Source organism: Mytilus trossulus, chromosome 4 (assembly GCF_036588685.1).
Source record: "Mytilus trossulus isolate FHL-02 chromosome 4, PNRI_Mtr1.1.1.hap1, whole genome shotgun sequence".
Lineage (NCBI taxonomy): Eukaryota > Metazoa > Mollusca > Bivalvia > Mytilida > Mytilidae > Mytilus > Mytilus trossulus.
The window spans coordinates 57728385-57748398 of NC_086376.1; the positions used below are offsets into that span (position 1 = coordinate 57728385).

Consider the following 20014-nt stretch of genomic DNA (forward strand, 5'->3'; position numbering starts at 1 on the left):
ATACGTCTTGTATTTTTTAATCTATTATATAATGTTGTGATTTCTGATTTCGTGACACTCAATGGAAACGAGCACACGAGTATGGAAAATAAAAATAAACATTTCTCGCTACATTGAAGACCCATTGATGGCCTTCGGCTGTTGTATGCTCTGTGGTCGGGTTGTTGTCGCTTTGAAACATTCCTCATTTCCTTTCTCAATTTTAAAATTACCGAACTCCAAAAGATGGCCAAGGCAAACCCAAAACGGAAAGACCCTTATTAAATGGCAAAATCAAATGCCCAAACACATCAAACGAATGGAAAACAACTGTCAGATATAGGACTTGGAACACGTATTTCCTTATGTCATAAATGTTGGATTTATAGCTAGCTCAACCTCTCAAATGTACGACAGATCCGAAATATAATCGGATTAAAATATGTCGAGAAGATTTTGAATTGAGATGGTTTCACTTATTATTATGTTTCTAAATTTTAGTTGTAGATTAAGTTGAACTAAAAAAAAGTCACACAGCTAATTTTCGGAGGGAAAAATTGGCATGCAGCAAGTTCGAATTGGAAAAGATAAAATTATATGTAACTATGTTGCTCACTTTATGGCTGTCCTGCACGCCCATTCAGCAAAGTTAATTCACTTTCAAGATAGGAAAATTCGAACTATACGTGCAACAACTCATATATTTGTTTACTGACGTTTACTGCATTATCAGTTTCGAAGGTTGAAATATATATTTTCGTTAATCCAGTTTTGAATTTTCATAACTTGAACTAAAGTTGGCTTTAGTCTTTCCATTTTGAAAAAAATAGTATATATCAAAAGCACGTTTTGTCATCCCCATTTTATGAGAAAAAGTTCAGATAGCCATAAAATATCGCTATACGCTTAAGCATCATTTTTGTGGGAGTCACTTGACGACTGTCAGATAAGATGCGGATCCAGGATTTTGAAAGGTGGGAAACTAGGCAACCCCAAGTGTTTGACATGACAAAAGACTATGCATTTACCATAGATGTTGCTCCGTATAAGGGATCTTGATCTGTAACTCATCATGGTTAACTAACATACCAAAAATCAGCCCAATTTCTGAAGGCATTTAGAAAAAAAGTCTGTATAACTGTGATTTTCAACAATTTCTCAAAGTCCAAAGCCCATAATTTTGGCAAAAATTAGTGGAGCGGAACGAAACTTAAACTTGATCTGTAACTCATCATGGTTAACTCACATACCAAAAATCAGCCCAATATCTGAAGGCATTTAGAAAAAAAGTCTGTATAACTGGGATTTTCAACAATTTCTCATTTCCGTATAATGATTTGTTGCGGAATGACGGAATTACGGAATTTCGGACAAGGGTAAAACTATATGGCACCGACAACTTCGTTGCAGGGCCATAAAAAAGTTGATTGTTAACTGTAACAATTACCTGATTTTCTAAAGATCTTGTTGAAGCATATTGATTTACCCCATGAAGAACCCACATGTATCTGATTTGCATATTTTACCGTTAGCTCCTCCTTGAATTTGGCCCGGTGTAATGTATTCGTATTACCGTTTCACAGACCCTTAACATAATTTGCCTGTTAAAACAAAACAATAGATGAGTTACAGAATTTCAGATTTGCAGCATAACACATTTTTAATAAAAATAATGTAAGTTTCATTCAAGATCTTATTTAAATAAGAAGAAAAGTACAGATATTGCGGTCAATCTCATTTGCATATTGGGAATCTAGAGACTGTCAAACAAAACGGAAATGAAGATCACTGAACATAAACGCAGTATTGTGTAGTGCAGCTCCAGAGATAGCAGACGTGGCGGATATAGGGACGGAGACGATACTCCCCCTTCTTCATTAATGTGATATATATATTTTCAATGGGGGATTACGGTCTTTCTCTGGCTTCGAATCTAAGTGGAATACAAGCTAAACTCCAAAACAAGTTGCAGTTTTCATCGGAATCTTCACCATCAACACGTACGATGCAAGATGAGATAAATGACAGATCAGTGAATAAACAGCTGCAGCAATCAGATAAGTCTAATAATAATTCAAGTAATCAAAATGGAGATTTAAATAGAGTATCTAAGAGTGAAAATTCGAATATACACTTCCCATTAATCGACGAGAAACGATTAAGTAACCCACTTCAAGGGCTGGACCAGCCATCTACGTCAACAGCTGTCATTACTTCACATTCCACAACTGACACGGGATTATGGTCAAACTCCACTGCCGATGACTCTTATTTACAAGGATATCAATCGTTGAATGGCACTGTTGCTTTTCAGCAGTTTCCTCCAGCCCCAAACAGTATCTACAGTAGTGGAATATCATCCCATATGGGAGTAAATCATCTACCACAGAATCCCCAAAGGAGAGCCATTACTGCTCAACATAACTTTCAGAATCAGAGACCCCAACCAAGCATGTTATTAAATAGTAATGCCAAACCATTCTCAAGTAATTGGAGTACACAACAGCAACAGTGGTCAACACAGAACCAGCCTCCAACAATGGCATCTTGGAATAGTATGACCCAACCAGGTCAAAGAAGGTCAATGCCAAATATGAACCCATTTTTGAAAAAGAGCAGCATTTCACAGCAATTTTCTAATCAAACTTTTCTTGCCCCATCAAAGTTCCGTCGAAGCACTTCATTCCCAGGTCAGATGCACCAAGCGACGATGATGAAACCTAGCAGCTTTGATCACATGTCTGCTATTGATGATCTTCAGAGAGACAGCGTACTTAATTACCAGGTATGTTGTTTTGTAGTGCCAGGTAATATTTTCTATGTTGTAATCTGCTCCATATGCTGTATATCAAAATAATCTTCACATTCCACAGATGTTTCTGTATTGCCAGTAAATTATACAGATCTCTGCAGGCTTATCAAAAATATGTACAGTCTGACAGTGCTTGAATATACTATGTATGCATATACATATATATAATTCATGTATTAAATTGAGATACATGAATGTACACATCACAATCTACCACTATAAAAGTGGTAATTATTATTAAACAGAACCATAGTGGTATTAATAATACAATCTAAATTAAAAATGTTATATTGTAATTTGTACGCAGACTTCTGACAATGCATGATTGCTGCAATGCTGTATAAATAAATATACATAAAATTAAGAATGAAAATGGGGAATGTGTCAAAGACTGAGACAGTGAACAGCCTATAGCTAACCGAAGAGCAGAACACAGCCAAAGGCCACCAATGCCAATGGGTATTCAACAAATTATTTGATATTATTTCAAGTTAAACAGAAAGTAATATAAGTTAATACAACAGTGTACAAGTATACAATACAATATACATAATAACATGTACATGTATTTTATCTTTATTAAAAATATATTCAACCAACATGCATGATGCATGGCTAACAATATCTGGTAACACCTCTTTCAAATTCTAAGATTCAAGTTCTACTTTGTCTGAAAGGCAGTCTTCACGCTGAATGGCAGCCCAGACAGCCCAGGCTTGTAAAATTGCTCTCGGGCCTGTAAAAATCATATTTACAGGCCAACAGCATCTAACTAACAATTTGACAAAATACCATATACAGTCTTTTGTGTCAGATAATTTCATTTTTGATATAAAAAAGTTATGAAGAGGGAAACATGTATGTTAATTTTGTTAATAATTAAAAGAAACCATAGAAGCTGGCCAGAGGCTGTAGCATTTAAAAAAAATGGTTTATTTACCACTTGTACACATGGTACATGTACATGTGTTACCATGTGTATTATGATGTACATTTTTTTCAAAAATTATTACCAAGTGACTCTATGAGCAATTTTTATAAAATAGATACCATAAAAAGCAGAAATGTCTGAAATTTTATTGTTTATTTGGCCATATTTCTCATGCTTATTTTAAATTTCTGATGAGGGGAACACAGGTAAATATTTCTTGAAAAGTTTGCTATGTATTCTAACAAAAATTGAAATCGTACAAATGTGCATTTGTGTTTGACCCATTAGATAATGAAAACGAACCTCACCAAAATTATGGCCAAATAAACACTTGGTAATATTATTTTGGAAAATATCGATTTTAGTTGAAATGATAGGACATTTTTTGAGTGAGAACTCTGACACTTTTGTCCTACGACTACAATAATGAAAAATTATAGGAACTTATTTGATTCACTTCAATATTGCTTTGTAATGCTGGTATGCCTTCCTACATGTACGTCACAGCAAAGAATTAAAATACTAGCCTTTCAAAAGTCAGAATTATTTTTGACTACTACAATCATTGACAATGTAGGATTGGATATAAATGATTATATATATAATATATATATAAATGATTACATGAATCATTTGACATGAAGGAAACATTACAATTGTTATTCCAGGATTTGTCTGTCCATCACCCTAACTAATACACCTTATCGCTATTTGTCCGCCATTACTGGACATCACACAGGGTCCCGTAAAATTTTGACGTCATAATTCAAAATGTCTGACGCCACAATGGAAAAGTGATTGTTGTATGACGCCAATAGTTCAAGCGGAACAGATTCTAGGGTCAAGCGGAAATAGCGATAAGGTGTATTTAGGCAACAGAACTTGGTCCAGTTTTGCTCTAATCTCATGTGAATTTGTTCACTACTTGACAGGGAAGTGGTCGAAATAGGCCTCAAGGCAGTTGAAAATAGAACATTGGTTTCCTTTGCATGGGTTTACAGACAGTAAAAACGTTTTTTGCCAAAATTCAAAAATTCAAACAAAACACTTTTTTTCTAGAATATTTTTTTTGTATGTTAAACTACTGACAGTAAATTATTTGAAAATAAGACTTGTTTAAAATTTGACATAATTAAAGCTCTATCTTTATATGTTTATTGTGATATATCATGTTCATTGAATTTCTTTATTGAAAAAACAAGTTAGACCCATATTTGTTTTTTGAGGGGTGGGGTGTGGCTTACAAACATGCAAATGCAGCAAACTGAGAAAAAAACCAATACATACATCATGTACATCTTACAATTGAATTATGATGTTGTTGGTTTTTTTTTTTTTATCTTTCGAGCTCTCTCTATATAAATACACTGATTGAAATATTTTTAAAGGAATCCCCACCCTGAGTCTTGGTGACTTTTTGAAATGAGTCTTATTTGTTGGACCTACCCTGGCATCCAGCTGTTTTGTTTCAGGATTAAGAATTTGTTTGAATCTAAATTATTTAAGCTTTTTACACTTAAACATTTTATAAAGAAATTGCCAGACAATGAAAGCATCATAAACATAAAAGAGAGACTTGTTTTTTTCCCCATTTGTTTATTGTATCTGACTGGTCTGCACACATATTATCAACTCACATACCCGTAGCCAGGGGGGGTTCGGACGAACCCCCCCTTGAAAACAAATAAGCACTGTTAAAGTCAATGTTCTGTTCGAATTGTGACTGTTAAAGTCGAGTTTGTGAGTCAATCGAACCCCCCTTTGGAAATTCCTGGCTACCCCCCTTTGGAAATTCCTGGCTACGGGCCTGACTCATTTATAGAAAGGTATTCCTCTATCTATTATAGTTTATATGGTGATATTTCTACCTTTAAATGATATTTGCTCAGTCCATCTGAAAGTAAGGCATGTAAGGTGTTTATACCAACATTGTGGTTCAATGAACATGATATTATGAAAGTATGATTTAGGCATGAGGGTGTCATAGGACATATATTCTTACTTACAGAATTCTTTGAAAGCACTAGCAATTGGCCCATGGAAATTAGTGGATGCAATGGATCTTGAGTGGTTCCCTGTCAGATTTAAAATGGACATACTAAAAAAAAACTAGTCATTCATGATCAGTGATATTGTTTGCCTTAAATTAGTGGAGAATTAAAGGCTTTTTCCCCTGGAGAAGAATCCCAATTTGAAAAAAATGGCTTAAAATTATTCCCAAACAGACAATTTTTTACCCAAACAGTGCTGTCTCAGTCATGCAGTAGAAATTGTGCATGAATATAAACTGAAAAACTCATTTAAACATTTTTCACGCCTAAAATGACTATATTTGCAGATTTGAGGGTCTACTTATGTATCATCACTGACAAAATGAGGTCTTATTTTAAAGCAGGGTTTGACTCTTGAAAATGGCTCTGAAAATTGAAGTTTCAGTCAAATTCATGGTTAATTTTAAATTTCCCAATTTGATGAAAATGATGCATATTTTCCCAATAAAAAAGGGTAGAGGTAGTTTTGAAAAAAGCCAACAATATCACTGATGATGGTTGTCAGACACAGGCCTCTGTCTGACGTGCAGAGCAAGCTGTTTTAACTATTACCTTTAATAATATCTGTTCAATTGGAATAACATTTTGTAGAATAGCACCACTCATTTTCTGATCATATATGTCAGCTCTTCTTATTCAACACTGTTGACTGTGGTGAATCGTTAACTGACCCTAACCAAAAACCTATGAACAGTTTCACCTTGGAAACATTTCAAAGATTGCAGTGCATAAAAGCTTCTCTAATCATGCTAATAATTTGGACTAATGGTCCTCAACCTTAAATTGTCAATATGCATGATACACCTATTTAAAGTTTATGAATGTTAGTCTGTTTATGTTACTGTAAATTCAGAAATTATTGTGTGCATTTTTTTTATTACAATTTTGTCATTTTAGACTTAAATTTGATTTTAATTTTGCAATATTGAGAATAATCCTGTTTAATTCATATGTTAAATTTCGAATTTCGAGTTTAAATTATTTGCATTTTTTGCAATATGAATAAAAAATCTTAATAATTTCTGAATTTACAGTAATACAATGAGAAGTGTAACTAAACAATGATATTTTACGTTTGCAGAAGAAAGGGGGTCACGGTGTAACTGCTATCAGTGGGTCACACAATGATATGAATCATCTTAGTTTAAATTTACCTTCAAATGCCATTAATGGTTCATGAATGCAATTCTATTAAAAAGTTTTCTGATACCAAGCTTATTTTGAAAATTAAAATTTATCTACAAGATCTGTGAAAGTAAATTACTCACCAAGCTGGAAAGACAAATAACATCTTGGCAAGTGGAAGCTCAGGCCACACAAAAAAATTATTTTGGTTTGCCCAAACCCTACCAAACATTGAGACAGTGGGTTGGTAGGTACGCATTTTCTTTTCGTTTTTGGCAAAGAGAAATTTAAGTATCAGATGTCTATAAGTCTTCATGTCTATTGAATAAAAAAAAAAATAACATCAGGTCAATATAAGATTTTGAGTAGGCAGCTATTTTCTGGGTAGGTAGGGTTAGGGCAAACAAACTATGGCTATTCTTTTTTATGGCCTCTTATATATGGCCAACATTGATATAAAATTAGAAGATGCAGTACTATTGTCAATAGGACAAGTTAACTAGAATCTGCTAAATTCCAAATATCTTAAGCTTGTAACTCATTAAACAGAAGTAAGACAGGATGCAACCTTTTCTGCCAGTTCTCAGAACTGACAGAAAAGGATCCTGCCTTATAAAAAAACAGGATTGCTATGTTGAAAATGTATTTTTATGCTTTGATATTTAAATAAGTTTTAATTTCTTATCAACACAGAAGTCACATGACACAGATCTCTTAATTCTTTAGTGAATTTTAGCATAGAAGGATCCAGGAGAAAATTGGTTGATTATATAGGGAATCACTGAAGCATGACTAGAGCCCCATTAGGTCAGTCACCTTTTGAAAAGTTCTGGATCTGCCTCTGTTTATAAGTGTGATCAAATTGCAAGTTTTTCAAGTGTTGATTTTTTTAGGAATAGGATGACTAAAAATACTGTATGTCTTCAATGAAAATTATGTTGAAACTATCCTTTAACATATAGAAGATACTAAATGCCTTTACTATTACATCTGACCATTTAAGAAAAATAATGGCAACACCAGTACGTTCATTGGCTAGTTTATTGTTTCAATAACTTATATAAAAAAAGTTTACAAAATTTGGCTACTTGTACATTGTTTATATTTATTATTTTTGTATGATTTCAGGATCGCACCAGTTCTCTAGACAGCATGAAATTTTCTGCATTTGAAAGTCAGCTGTTAGACATTATGAAATCTTCTGGTGACAACAATGATATGCTTAAAGGTAAGGAATTAAACCAGTGCTCTTTGTGTCATTAATATAATTATAGAAGTCACTTTAAGTCTTTTTCCCTAAAACTCAGAAGTGTGGTGACCCCTCAGGCCTGTCAAGCCACTCGATATTTAAACTATTAAGTCATAAATTGTTATAAGAAACAGGACGATACTAGTAGGCCTACTAGTCCATTCCCCTAACTTTTTGAGTTTGGTTAATTTCCTACATGAAGTAACATCAATAGTTTAATTTGACAACACTTGTACCTGGAAATTTTGTGTCTAACCACTATAATTACTTCTTTGGAAGGGAAAGATTTTATATTTTATCTGCAGCTTGATAAAGTTGTTCACAATTTTGGCAGTCATTTACTGTGCAGCCGCTTTCAATTATTTAAGACCTGACAATTTCTTTTAGTCGCATGACATGTATATATTTAAATTCGTTTTGAAATAATATAATGAATGAAGCAATAGAACTCTTTTACCATGGCCATTATTTCTGTTATTTGTTTCACTTTCCATACCAACGAAAATACATATTCCTACACAATTTTGTATTGATTCGTTGTAGCTCTTAAATTTGGAAAATAAGAGTCCAAAGATCTGTGACAAAAATCATTTAGCAGACTTGGTTTTGTTATATCTGTATATCATATATTACACTGTATTACAGTAAACAAATTGGCAGATTATTCACCATTATTGAGATTGTACAATTGTAAAGGATTGTTCAATACACTTTTAAATGCTACAAATGACTGAATATGAGGAAATAAAGTGTTCTATACTGGGACTGAACAAAGCTATAAAATTAAAATCAATGGAATTTATCTAATCAACAGTTCTAAAGTTTGATTTTATTTGTGATTTTCAGCCAATAATTACTTTAATTCATCAGGAATGTTTTTTTCACACAATTACTTGTATTAAGAAAAAATGCAGGAATTTCATCATTATTAAGCTTTACATTCTTTTCAGTCTTTGACAAAATGTATATTACAGAAAATAATTGACTGCATTCATCACCTTTAGATAAATACATGCCGAAGGTTATTCTGTCAAGGTTTCAAATAATGAGCTTCAATCTATTCATTTATGGATTAATTTTGCTACTTTTTACGTAATAGTGGTAAAAGACTTGAGTATATCATGAACTGGAAAGGGTTTTTAAGTAATTTCTTCTCTGACACTATGGTGGTACATCACATTTTGCTCCAAACCTGAAACTTGATGAATATGATTTTTTATTTCATTTAGAAATAAAAGCTGCATAAAACAGAATTATTGATTAGATGGTGTTGATTTAATATCATGTTAGGTTTTTTTCTGCGTTCTTTTTTTCCCTGGTGGTCCTTAAAGAAAATCTGCAGGTCCTCACTATTAATTCTATTGAAAAATACTAAAATTGTGTCAGTCCTATGCCAAATTTTGTTGGTAAAATCTTGAGGACCACCACTTTTCGCAAACTCTGTTTTTGTACTATAAATTATACCAGTTTATGAATATGTGGGGATATGTTATTTCAACTGGGAGATGCATTATAGATTTCAATAAAAACAAATACATGTAATACCATACAATAAAAAATTTTGGATTTTGGGAAAGGCTCTGTGATAAAGAACATGGTGAAATGTAGGGAAAAGAAAACAACATTTGTCAGTTTGATGAAAAACAGTTTCAATGATATCAATATATTTCTTACAAATTTTATCTGTTAAACTTTGATTGAAATGATGTAACTTTGCTACAGATAACATATCTTTGAACTTGCACTAAAGAAGAGGGGTAAACATTTCTGAAGAATCAAAGGCTCGATTCATTTCGGTTTCAGATCTGTATCATTTTTTATGTGTGTTTTTTTTTGAGGTTGCTGCAGGGCCTTAGGGGTGAGAGATCTGCAGCTGAGATATCCAGTAATCAACCCTTTTCATATATTTGATTATAAAAAAAATAAACACCCAATCATATTTTTATACAAAGTATATCTGTAGGTATTATGATTAGACTAGCTAGTACTGAGATTGATAGATTTGTCAAATATCTGATGTTGACTGAAATACAAGGTAATTATAATTAACCAAGTAATTGGTCTATGGATTGTATTGAACTTTTTAATATTTCATGTAATTTTCAGATTTTTTTATAAAACTTGGATCGGTTTTAAATTATTTGCTAAATGTAATCAATATATTTGATTAATTTCAGGTAAACAGATTTATGGCTTCCCTGACAGAAATCTAATGCTAGATGATGATTCTTTGGACCAGACAGTGGCAAGCCTTACTGCCAGGGGTTCTCCACAGGGGGAAAGAATTGAACGCTTTTCACGCAAAGTATTTGTTGGAGGTCTTCCCCCAGATATTGATGAAGGTATTATAGTTTTATTGTATTCTCATAATTGATTGTGGTAGCAGCTGTTTGCTTTCAGCTTTTTAACAATTTTGATATCCATAAACAAGTTAACAGAAGTTTGGATTAAGCAAAGAAAAGATTGTTTACATTATTTTTCGTAATAAATAACGGGCTTTGGCCACTGGACATTTTAAAGCCAATAACAATGATTCAATATAACATGCTATCATAGTAATTTATGTGTGTAGATGAGTATTTTTTTAAAAGTACATGTCATTATATGTATGACTGGTAATTACTGTTAACAAAGAATCAACAAAACAAAAACTCCAAAGGTCAAATTCAAAAAGGGTGAATACCAGCAAACCTGACAAAATCAAACGCTTCCATATATCACCCAATTTTAATTGGAATGAATTGTAATTAACTTTCATAATATGATTATTCTTTACTTGAATAAATATTTTCAGTTTGATTGCTAGCAAAACCTCCCACTTGTATGACAGTTGTTTGTAGAAATATTTACAAAATTGATTGACTGATCATGAGCAATCCAAATAGACAATCTTGACATATTTCTATTGCACTGTAGTGAAAACATCACTGGTGTTATGATAAGATTAAGATGAAAGAGTAAATAACATAAGCTGTAATGAAAAAGGAATCTGACGTAATTTATAATTTTATTAATATAGCAAACTGTTTTCTTTTCTTCTAGAGGAGATTACAGCAGCATTTAGAAGATTTGGTCCTCTTGTAGTTGACTGGCCCCACAAAGCCGAAAGTAAATCGTATTTTCCACCAAAAGGTAAATTTTATCTGAATAACCAAAAAAACACTTAAAAAAATATATAAGAGACAGATTTTGTAAGATTTAGTCATTTACATGTATTAATAGCACATTTCAAGGCAAAGAAGTTTATAGAGGAAAGCATGAAAACACCAGTTCTTATAAAAGATGGTATTTCATTTGAATTGCACATTGTCCAAATAAGATATGATTTAAGAACAAACTCTGGAGAACAGCAATAGAGAATTTATTGATGGTGAAATTACAAAGATATAAGACTATACCACTATGTCATTAACTTATTGATTGTGGGTGGAAGTATTGTATAAGAAATGAATTGCATGTTGTAAATATGTGAAATTATATGATACTTGTCATTTCATTCCTCCAGAGAATATTTAATATATTACATGTTATATATAATGGAGTTTATCGTAGTGTATTGGGAATAGACCATATAGTTAATGATGATGAGATTTAACAGACATGCTTCATATAAGCAAAGGGAATAGAAGTATTGAACACAAAATAAAAAATGTATGCTATACAAATTGAGCATCGAGGGAAAATCGTGATTATCATGATTATTAAAAATATGGTGAAGGACAGAGGGCTTTAGGTCAGCAGTTTAAGTGCAAATTCAATTGTTATTGATGACAGGAGTAAGTGTCCTTGATAAATGAGAAATTGTGTAATTTCAGTGTAATATCATGTGAACTGTTCATCCATTGCTATTTTGATATGTTGTTACTGATGAAAAAATGGAAGGTCAAGTTTGACATCGACTATTTCAACTTACTTTTGCTGTTCAGAGGTTTTGGTTCTTGATAGGTTGGATCATACATTTGTTCATGTACATAGCTGTCCTCTTTTATAATTATATTCAACAACTGTTACAATAAAAAAAAAAACAGTAATCATGGTTCATTGTCAATTTTGACGGCTCATTTCTTTTTATATGAATAAATGATGAGTGTCAAGTATTAGCAGCTGTACATTTACTAAGTAACTAACGTCACTAATGTTACCTATTGTTTTACGTTGCCTATTGTTTACGTAACGTTGCCTTGTACATAACTTTAATACAATTTGATATGAACACAACGCCTTTCATTACTAACCCTTCAGCGAAGTTAACTAATCACAAGAAACACGATACACAATAATGAGGATGGGAAACAGTTCACATGCATCATGCACTTGTAACACAAGATTTTAAGCAATGCATGGCATACCTGCACTTGTGATTTACATCTAATTACATGACAAACACACAGTATTAACATACAACAAAACTTTTAACAATAATGGCACACGCACAATGAACATGCTACAGCATTTTATACAATGTATCGCATCCAATATATTGCACACACAATAGTTATACTCAAACATCTTATACAATAAAAGGCACTCTCACCATAAACATATATTACAAATATCATATGCAAAATATTACACACACTTTGTGAAATACATGCTACAATATCTTATACAATCTATGGCACTCACTAGGGATATACATGTTAAACATCTTATTCAATGCACACAAATTCTTATACAATCCATGACCCACACAATCACAACATACATGCTACAACATCTTGTACATTCCATGGAACACACTTGTAACACATGTTCAACATCTTATACAATACACACACTTAAACAATCCATGACACACACAACATACATGTTAAAAATCAGTTACAATAATAGGACAAAAAATATCACATGTTCTATGATATTTGCTTTTTTGAATAACTTGCATTTTTCATGTTGATACTTAATTATAGTGAATATTTTGAAAGAATGGGCTTAGATTTTTACAAAATAAAACCTGTTTTACCTGATAGATTTTCTAGAAAATTTCAGACACATAATATACCTTTTAAACACTAAAACATTGCTATAAATTTACTATGATATTGAATATTCAATCTAAGTGGGAATTGAATTATTTTTTCTTGAATTAACTTTATGTTTATAACAGGTTACTGTTTCCTGCTATTTCAAGACGAGATGTCTGTTCAAGCTTTGGTGGAATCTTGTATTCTTGACGATGACAAACTGTATTGGTGTGTTTCCAGTCCAACAATGAAAGATAAACCAGTAAGTATACATATATTAGATAGCAATTGGGATTTTTCAGCTTGTTTTTAAATTAAGTATCTACTAGATTCACCTGCGAGATAATATCATATCTCACTAAAAAAAATCTGGGATATGTGTTCAAACCACTGAACCAACCCAGTATTATTCAACACAATCTAGATTTATAAAGTTGAAAGAAGAATCGCCCGATTTTTTAGTTATAACAAGCTTTGCTTTGTAAACAGAGGTACAGTACTAAAAGCAAGAAATAAGAAACATGTAAATCATGATAAATTCTTTTTTAACAGAAGATATAAATTCCAGTCAATCTGGACTAGTCTACAGAAGGGACAAAAGAATTATCTGACAGTCTGATTTAGGATATTTATAATATACTGACACAGTCACAATGATTTTTCTTGCATCGATACAGTTTATAATATTCAGCATGATATATTATCCTGTTGAGTTAAAATACTATTATAATTGCATTTGGTTATAGAAATACTGATATATTTTTAAAAAAAATGGACTTGCATTTATGAATTTGCAAGAGGTGTTGTAGACTTTTGAATGATTGTGATTTTTTTTAATTTCAATTCAGGTACAGATAAGGCCATGGACTTTGAGTGATTCTGAATTTTTTATTTCAATTCAGGTACAGATAAGGCCATGGACTTTGAGCGATTCTGATTTTGTTATGGATGGATCACAACCTTTGGACCCAAGAAAAACTATCTTTGTTGGTGGAGTACCAAGACCACTTAGAGCTGGTAATTCACTTAATATAACAAGAATAGCATCTTATTTAAAGTATCTTGATTTATTTAGAATAAATCATTAAAGTAAAGGGACCATATTTATATTTGTTGTCCTTATCATTATACTGCCCAAAAAATTTGGACATCAAACTGATACAATTTGTTGTAAGCAGGACAGGGAGAAAGCCTTTTGATTTAAAGGTCAGTTTGTGAAAAAGTCATGGCTATAAATGGCTAAGGATAGCTGTGTGCATAGTTTGAAATTCTTTGAAATCTTTTAACCCTTTATATGCTATACACAGCATATGCCTCGATGACATACGCCTCCGCCACTGCTGTTCGCAACATATTTCGCATTGACAATGGATTTTTCATCCAGACTCGTTACCATTCGGTTTTCATTCAGGTTCTCTCTAATTTTTCATTGTATGAAATGAGGATATACAAGGTCCCCTTTGAGCTTGAAAATTTTGAGGACTGGGCCACTTATTTGTGCCATGTTTACATTAAACATTGTGTATGGTACAAATACGCTATGGAATTGAGCAACTGGTGTCTTCATTAATTTATATGGCAGATAAAACAACAAAATAACAAAATAAATGAAGACTAAATGTTGTTTTTATTCAAAATTCAACACATTTACAATAATTTACACCTTTAACCTGTTAATTACCTGAAAATGTAGGTAGCTTGATGGAAATTTTAATAAAAATATTATACTGTTCTAATGAATTAACACAAAAAAAATGCAGCAGCAAGCCATTTTTCTATTTTTTTCGTTTAGCATTGAAAGGTTAATGGTGGTCAATTTTATTGATGAAATAAATTTCATTTCAGTTGAATTAGCAATGATAATGGATAGGTTATATGGAGGTGTTTGCTATGCTGGAATTGATACTGATCCAGAACTGAAATATCCCAAAGGAGCAGGCAGAGTTGCTTTCTCCAATCAGCAAAGTTATATTGCTGCCATTAGTGCTAGATTTGTCCAGTTACAGCATGGAGAAATTGATAAACGGGTAAAATATTATTCTTTTGTTATTTAATACAGCAAAATAAATTCTTTGAACTATTTTCTTATTTATAATGATATGAGTTAGTTCTTGCCAGCTACAGATACTTGAACGGCATTGATACAGTTATTCAACATATAATATTGATGCCAAGGTGAATAAGACAAATAATTTTTATAATAAGCATTGATAAAATATTAAAAACTTTTGCAATTTAATAATTGAACAACAGAAAAAGATCTATTTACTATCATTTTTATTAGCTCACCTGGCCCGAAGGGCCAAGTGAGCTTTTCTCATCACTTGGCGTCCAGCGTCGTCGTCCGTCGTCGTCGTCGTTAACTTTTACAAAAATCTTCTCCTCTGAAACTACTGGGCCAAATCAAACCAAACTTGGCCACAATCATCATTGGGGTATCTAGTTTAAAAAATGTGTGGCGTGACCCGGTCATCCAACCAAGATGGCTGCCACGGCTAAAAATAGAACATAGGGGTAAAATGCAGTTTTTGGCTTATAACTCAAAAACCAAAGCATTTAGAGGAAATCTGACATGGGGTAAAAATGTTTATCAGGTCAAGATCTATCTGCCCTGAAATTTTCAGATGAATCGGTTAACCTGTTGTTGGGTTGCTGCCCCTGAATTGGTAATTTTGAGGAAATTTTGCTGGTTTTGGTTATTATCTTGAATATTATTATAGATAGAGATAAACTGTAAACAGTAATAATGTTCAGCAAAGTTAGATTTACAAATAAGTCAACATGACCGAAATGGTCAGTTGACCCCTTTAGGAGTTATTGACCTTTATAGTCAATTTTTAACCATTTTTCATAAATCTAAGTAATCTTTTACAAAAATCTTCTCCTCTGAAACTACTGGGCCAAATTAATCCAAACTTGGCCACAATCATCTTTGGGGTATCTTGTTTAAAAAATGTGTGGCGTGACCCGGTCAACCAACCAAGATGGCCGCCACGGCTAAAAATAGAACATAGGGGTAAAATGCAGTTTTTGGCTTATAACTCAAAAACCAAAGCATTTAGAGGAAATCTGACATGGGGTAAAAATGTTTATCAGGTCAAGATCTATCTGCCCTGAAATTTTCAGATGAATTGGACAATTGGTTGTTGGCTTGCTGCCCTCCAATTGGTAATTTTTAAAGAAATTTTGCCGTTTTTGGTTATTATCTTGAATACTATTATAGATAGAGATAAACTGTAAACAGCAATAATGTTCAGCAAAGTAAGATCTACAAATAAGTCAACATGACCTAAATGGTCAATTGGCCCCTTAAGGAGTTATTGCCCTTTATAGTCAATTTTTAACAATTTTCATTAATTCGGTAAATTTATGTAAATTTTTACCAAATATTTTTCTCTGTTACTAATGGGCAAGGTTCATTATAGATATAATTGTAAGAAGCAAGAACGTTCAGTAAAGTAAGAACTTCAAACACATCACCATCACCAAAATACAATTTTGTCATGAATCCATTTGTGTCCTTTGTTTAATATGCACATAGACCAAGGTGAGCGACACAGGCTCTTTAGAGCCTCTAGTTTAAAAAAAACCAAAAAACAACATAGTAATAAGGTGCCACATTAGTAATTTCTTTCTTTAACTTGTTGAATTACTTGAATTTTTGAACTCGTACACTGTATTAAATCTGACTGACATCTCCAAACAAGTGTTAGCACATGTACAATCTAAAAAAAAATTTGTGTTATAGAAAAAGTTTTCATTTTAGGTTGAAGTAAAGCCGTATGTTTTAGATGACCAGATGTGTGATGAATGTCACGGGGCAAGATGTGGAGGAAAGTTTGCTCCATTTTTCTGTGCCAATGTGACTTGTCTACAGTACTACTGTGAGCATTGCTGGGCTCAGATCCATTCCAGACCAGGGAGAGAGTTTCACAAACCACTTGTCAAAGAAGGAGCAGACAGACCAAGAGCTGTACCCTTCCGTTGGTGCTGAAGGAACAAAGTGCTAGCTGTTGCATTTGGACTTAACAACACATGGACTAGCCATGATATTATTGTAATTTTAAAGTAGATCATGGCATAATATATTCACAGCTTTTTAGAAACTTTTCTGAAATAATTTTTTTCTAGTTTTTCACAGAAGACTTTCTAGAAAGCTATTTGTATGTCCATTTATTATTGCAGCAGTGACAAAAGGGTTTGTCTCAGTCTTGCCAAGTGGTTTTCACTTTCTCAAAAGACTTACATTTTTAGAATAAGAATTGAAATTAAGTGTTCAATCTAGTCACATATAGTAAATTAATATATTTTAATAATTATTTGTTTTGAATGATTTCTTTAAATATTTTGAAGTTGAGGGAATTGTTTTTTTTAATTATTCAGCATTTTCACTTTGTATTTTGATGTTTATAAGCATTTTATACTTTTTTGCGACTTTGAAGTTATTGCATGCTGATGTTAATGATGTAATTAGAGAAATTTTATAACCTTTGCTGTTTTGTATGAATTTTTACTGTGATTTTAAGAAAGGGCCAGTGTATAGATATGCTGTTGTGTATACTGTATATTTCTGTTTGTCCAATCATTTGAGTGTAAATCTTCATCATCCTTTCAATGATTAAAACTATTGGCCAAATTAATAAAATATGGTGCAAAATAAAATAGTTAGATTTGAGTATAAAAAATTCAAAATTTTCATTGCTATTTATTTAGTCAACAAAACTTTTTGTTACTTCATTGCTCATTAAAAAAGGAAGATAGAATTTCTCTAAAGACTTTTTACTTGTTATAACTTATTCCTGTAAATATGTTATATTTATTATTGAATTCCTCAAGAGTTTTAGATTGTTTTTTTTTTTAACCTGTACTCAGTTATTTTGAGTATTTAGCAATAATGTCATTTATTGTTTCTAAATTAATTGTTGTGCTGTATTTGTGGAAAATTGTGAAAAAAAGTGTTCAGGTATTTGGTTTGTTCAAGACTTCACTTGTTAATATTAACATAAATCAGAAGAGATAAGATATTTTTACAAAAGGTGTAAAATCATTGAAAAAAAGATTTTTAAGGTACAGACATAGTACTATTTCTGTGCCTGAAACTATATGGTTGTGTATCCCTTGTTATATATCCTTAAGACGATATCAAATGTTTACTTCAGTGAGTTTTTTGTTGGATTGAAGAAAATTTCTCAACATCTTAAAGACTTGGCTTATTCCATGGAACCACAAATTATTTACATATTATATGACAGTAACTTTCATGGTATAAACACAAATCTAGGTAGCCATGTCAAAGCACAAAAATTGCTTCTGAAGTAAAATTGTTGATATTTCTTCTATCTGGTAATTTATTTTCCTCATATTTTAATATTTATGGTTTCCAGTGCTTTATGTTGATGTTTATTAACCTGACCTCGCGATTGAACATTTAAATCTAGTCTATAATCATATGTACTAAACTTTATATTCCTCTCTCGTTGGAAAGGAAATAATTTTTAAGTTTTACATTTCTTAAGTACACTTCATTTTTAGAAATGCAGAATTCAGAAAAACATATAAATTTAATTATTACTTTGAATAAATACAACTTTATTATTTCCAGTAGTAATTCAGATTCAATTTTTCACCTTTTGACAAGATAATATTTAATATTTATTTTCCGATTTTTCATTCATGAAATGTACTTTTTCAATGTGGCGGCTTTATATTATGCAGGAAGTGCATATAAAAAGCAAAAAAAAGAAAATTTACACTACTTTAGATGCTGAATTGATTAAAACATATCATATTTTACCCTGCCTTGCCAGCATTGGTTTTTAGCTGTTTGTGACTTTTTATATATTTAAATGATGTAATTTTTTAATGGGCGAAAAAGGAAAGTTTGGTCACATTTTCTGGATTTTATTTTTTAAGCATAAACAAGATTCCAAATACTTTACAAAAATGACATTTAACTAATTGTGCAGTAAAGACCACACCGTTTTGCTGTTATCCTCATAAAACCCATACAATTTTTGTATAATACTTATTGAAAATAAAAACCTGATATCTTAAAATATCAGATTTGTTCAAACTTAGGCCACACTTAAAAATATTTTGGTTTGCCCAAACCCTACCCAAGGTTGAAACATTGGGTAGGTAGGTAGGCATTTTCTTTTTTTTATTCAAAAAAAGAAATTGAAGTATCAGATGTTTATTAGTCTTCATGCCTATTTGATTAAAAAAAAAACTTCTTCAAATCAGGACAATAAAAGAATTTGAGTAGGCAGCTTTTTTCTGGGTAGGTAGCGTTTGGGCAAACAAACCTATTATTTATTATGGCCTTAACTTACTGGATAAAATAATGGTATTTTTAGCTGAGATTAAACAGTTAAGTGTTCAAAGTCATTTTAAATTTTTTTTTTTAAAAGAGGAAAGACTTTTGTAATGTTAACAGTACTACAACAATGTGACTAAATATTGGTTGGCTTGCAAGAAAATACAGGTTAGATTGTTAGCTATAAATGAGCTTAATCATTGCCTTTTTGTACAAAAATGAAATTTGACTTTTTATATTTTATTCATTGAATTTTTATAAGACATAACATAACTGGCCAAAGTGTTTTAGAAGTATATTTTGAATACATTTAACAGCAATCAAACTTATTGTTGTCTTTTTAATATTCATTTGGTGTAATTACTTTTAATATTTATGTCAAAATAGCGGATTTATATGCAAAGCTTAATTTAGAGAAAAATCATTGCTGAATCTTTTAAATTTTACATCTTTCATTTCAAACATTATCAGAGCTTAGTAGAAAAATATACAAAATATAACATCTTACATATCCTTTTTCAGATGCTTTTGTTTAATGGTATTATTGATACATGCATGTATTTTTATCCTAAGTTTAATTTTTTTAA

General features: G+C 31.7%; 1 protein-coding gene across 2 annotated transcripts; it reads left to right on the plus strand.

Moving 5' to 3' along the window:
* The first annotated feature begins 1741 nt into the window (after positions 1–1741).
* LOC134715616 (cytoplasmic polyadenylation element-binding protein 2-like) lies at positions 1742–19139 on the plus strand. 2 transcript variants are annotated; one of them, XM_063577911.1, is made up of 8 exons: positions 1742–2764; positions 8027–8126; positions 10325–10489; positions 11190–11279; positions 13255–13373; positions 13960–14128; positions 14957–15138; positions 16878–19139. In XM_063577911.1, the coding sequence occupies exons 1-8, from the start codon at positions 1880–1882 to the stop codon at positions 17103–17105; spliced, it is 1938 nt and encodes a 645-aa protein (XP_063433981.1). In that variant the 5' UTR covers positions 1742–1879; the 3' UTR covers positions 17106–19139. The 2 variants fall into 2 exon arrangements, with proteins under 2 accessions (XP_063433981.1, XP_063433982.1); XM_063577912.1 differs by having other exon boundaries at positions 14014–14128.
* Positions 19140–20014: the final 875 nt, after the last annotated feature.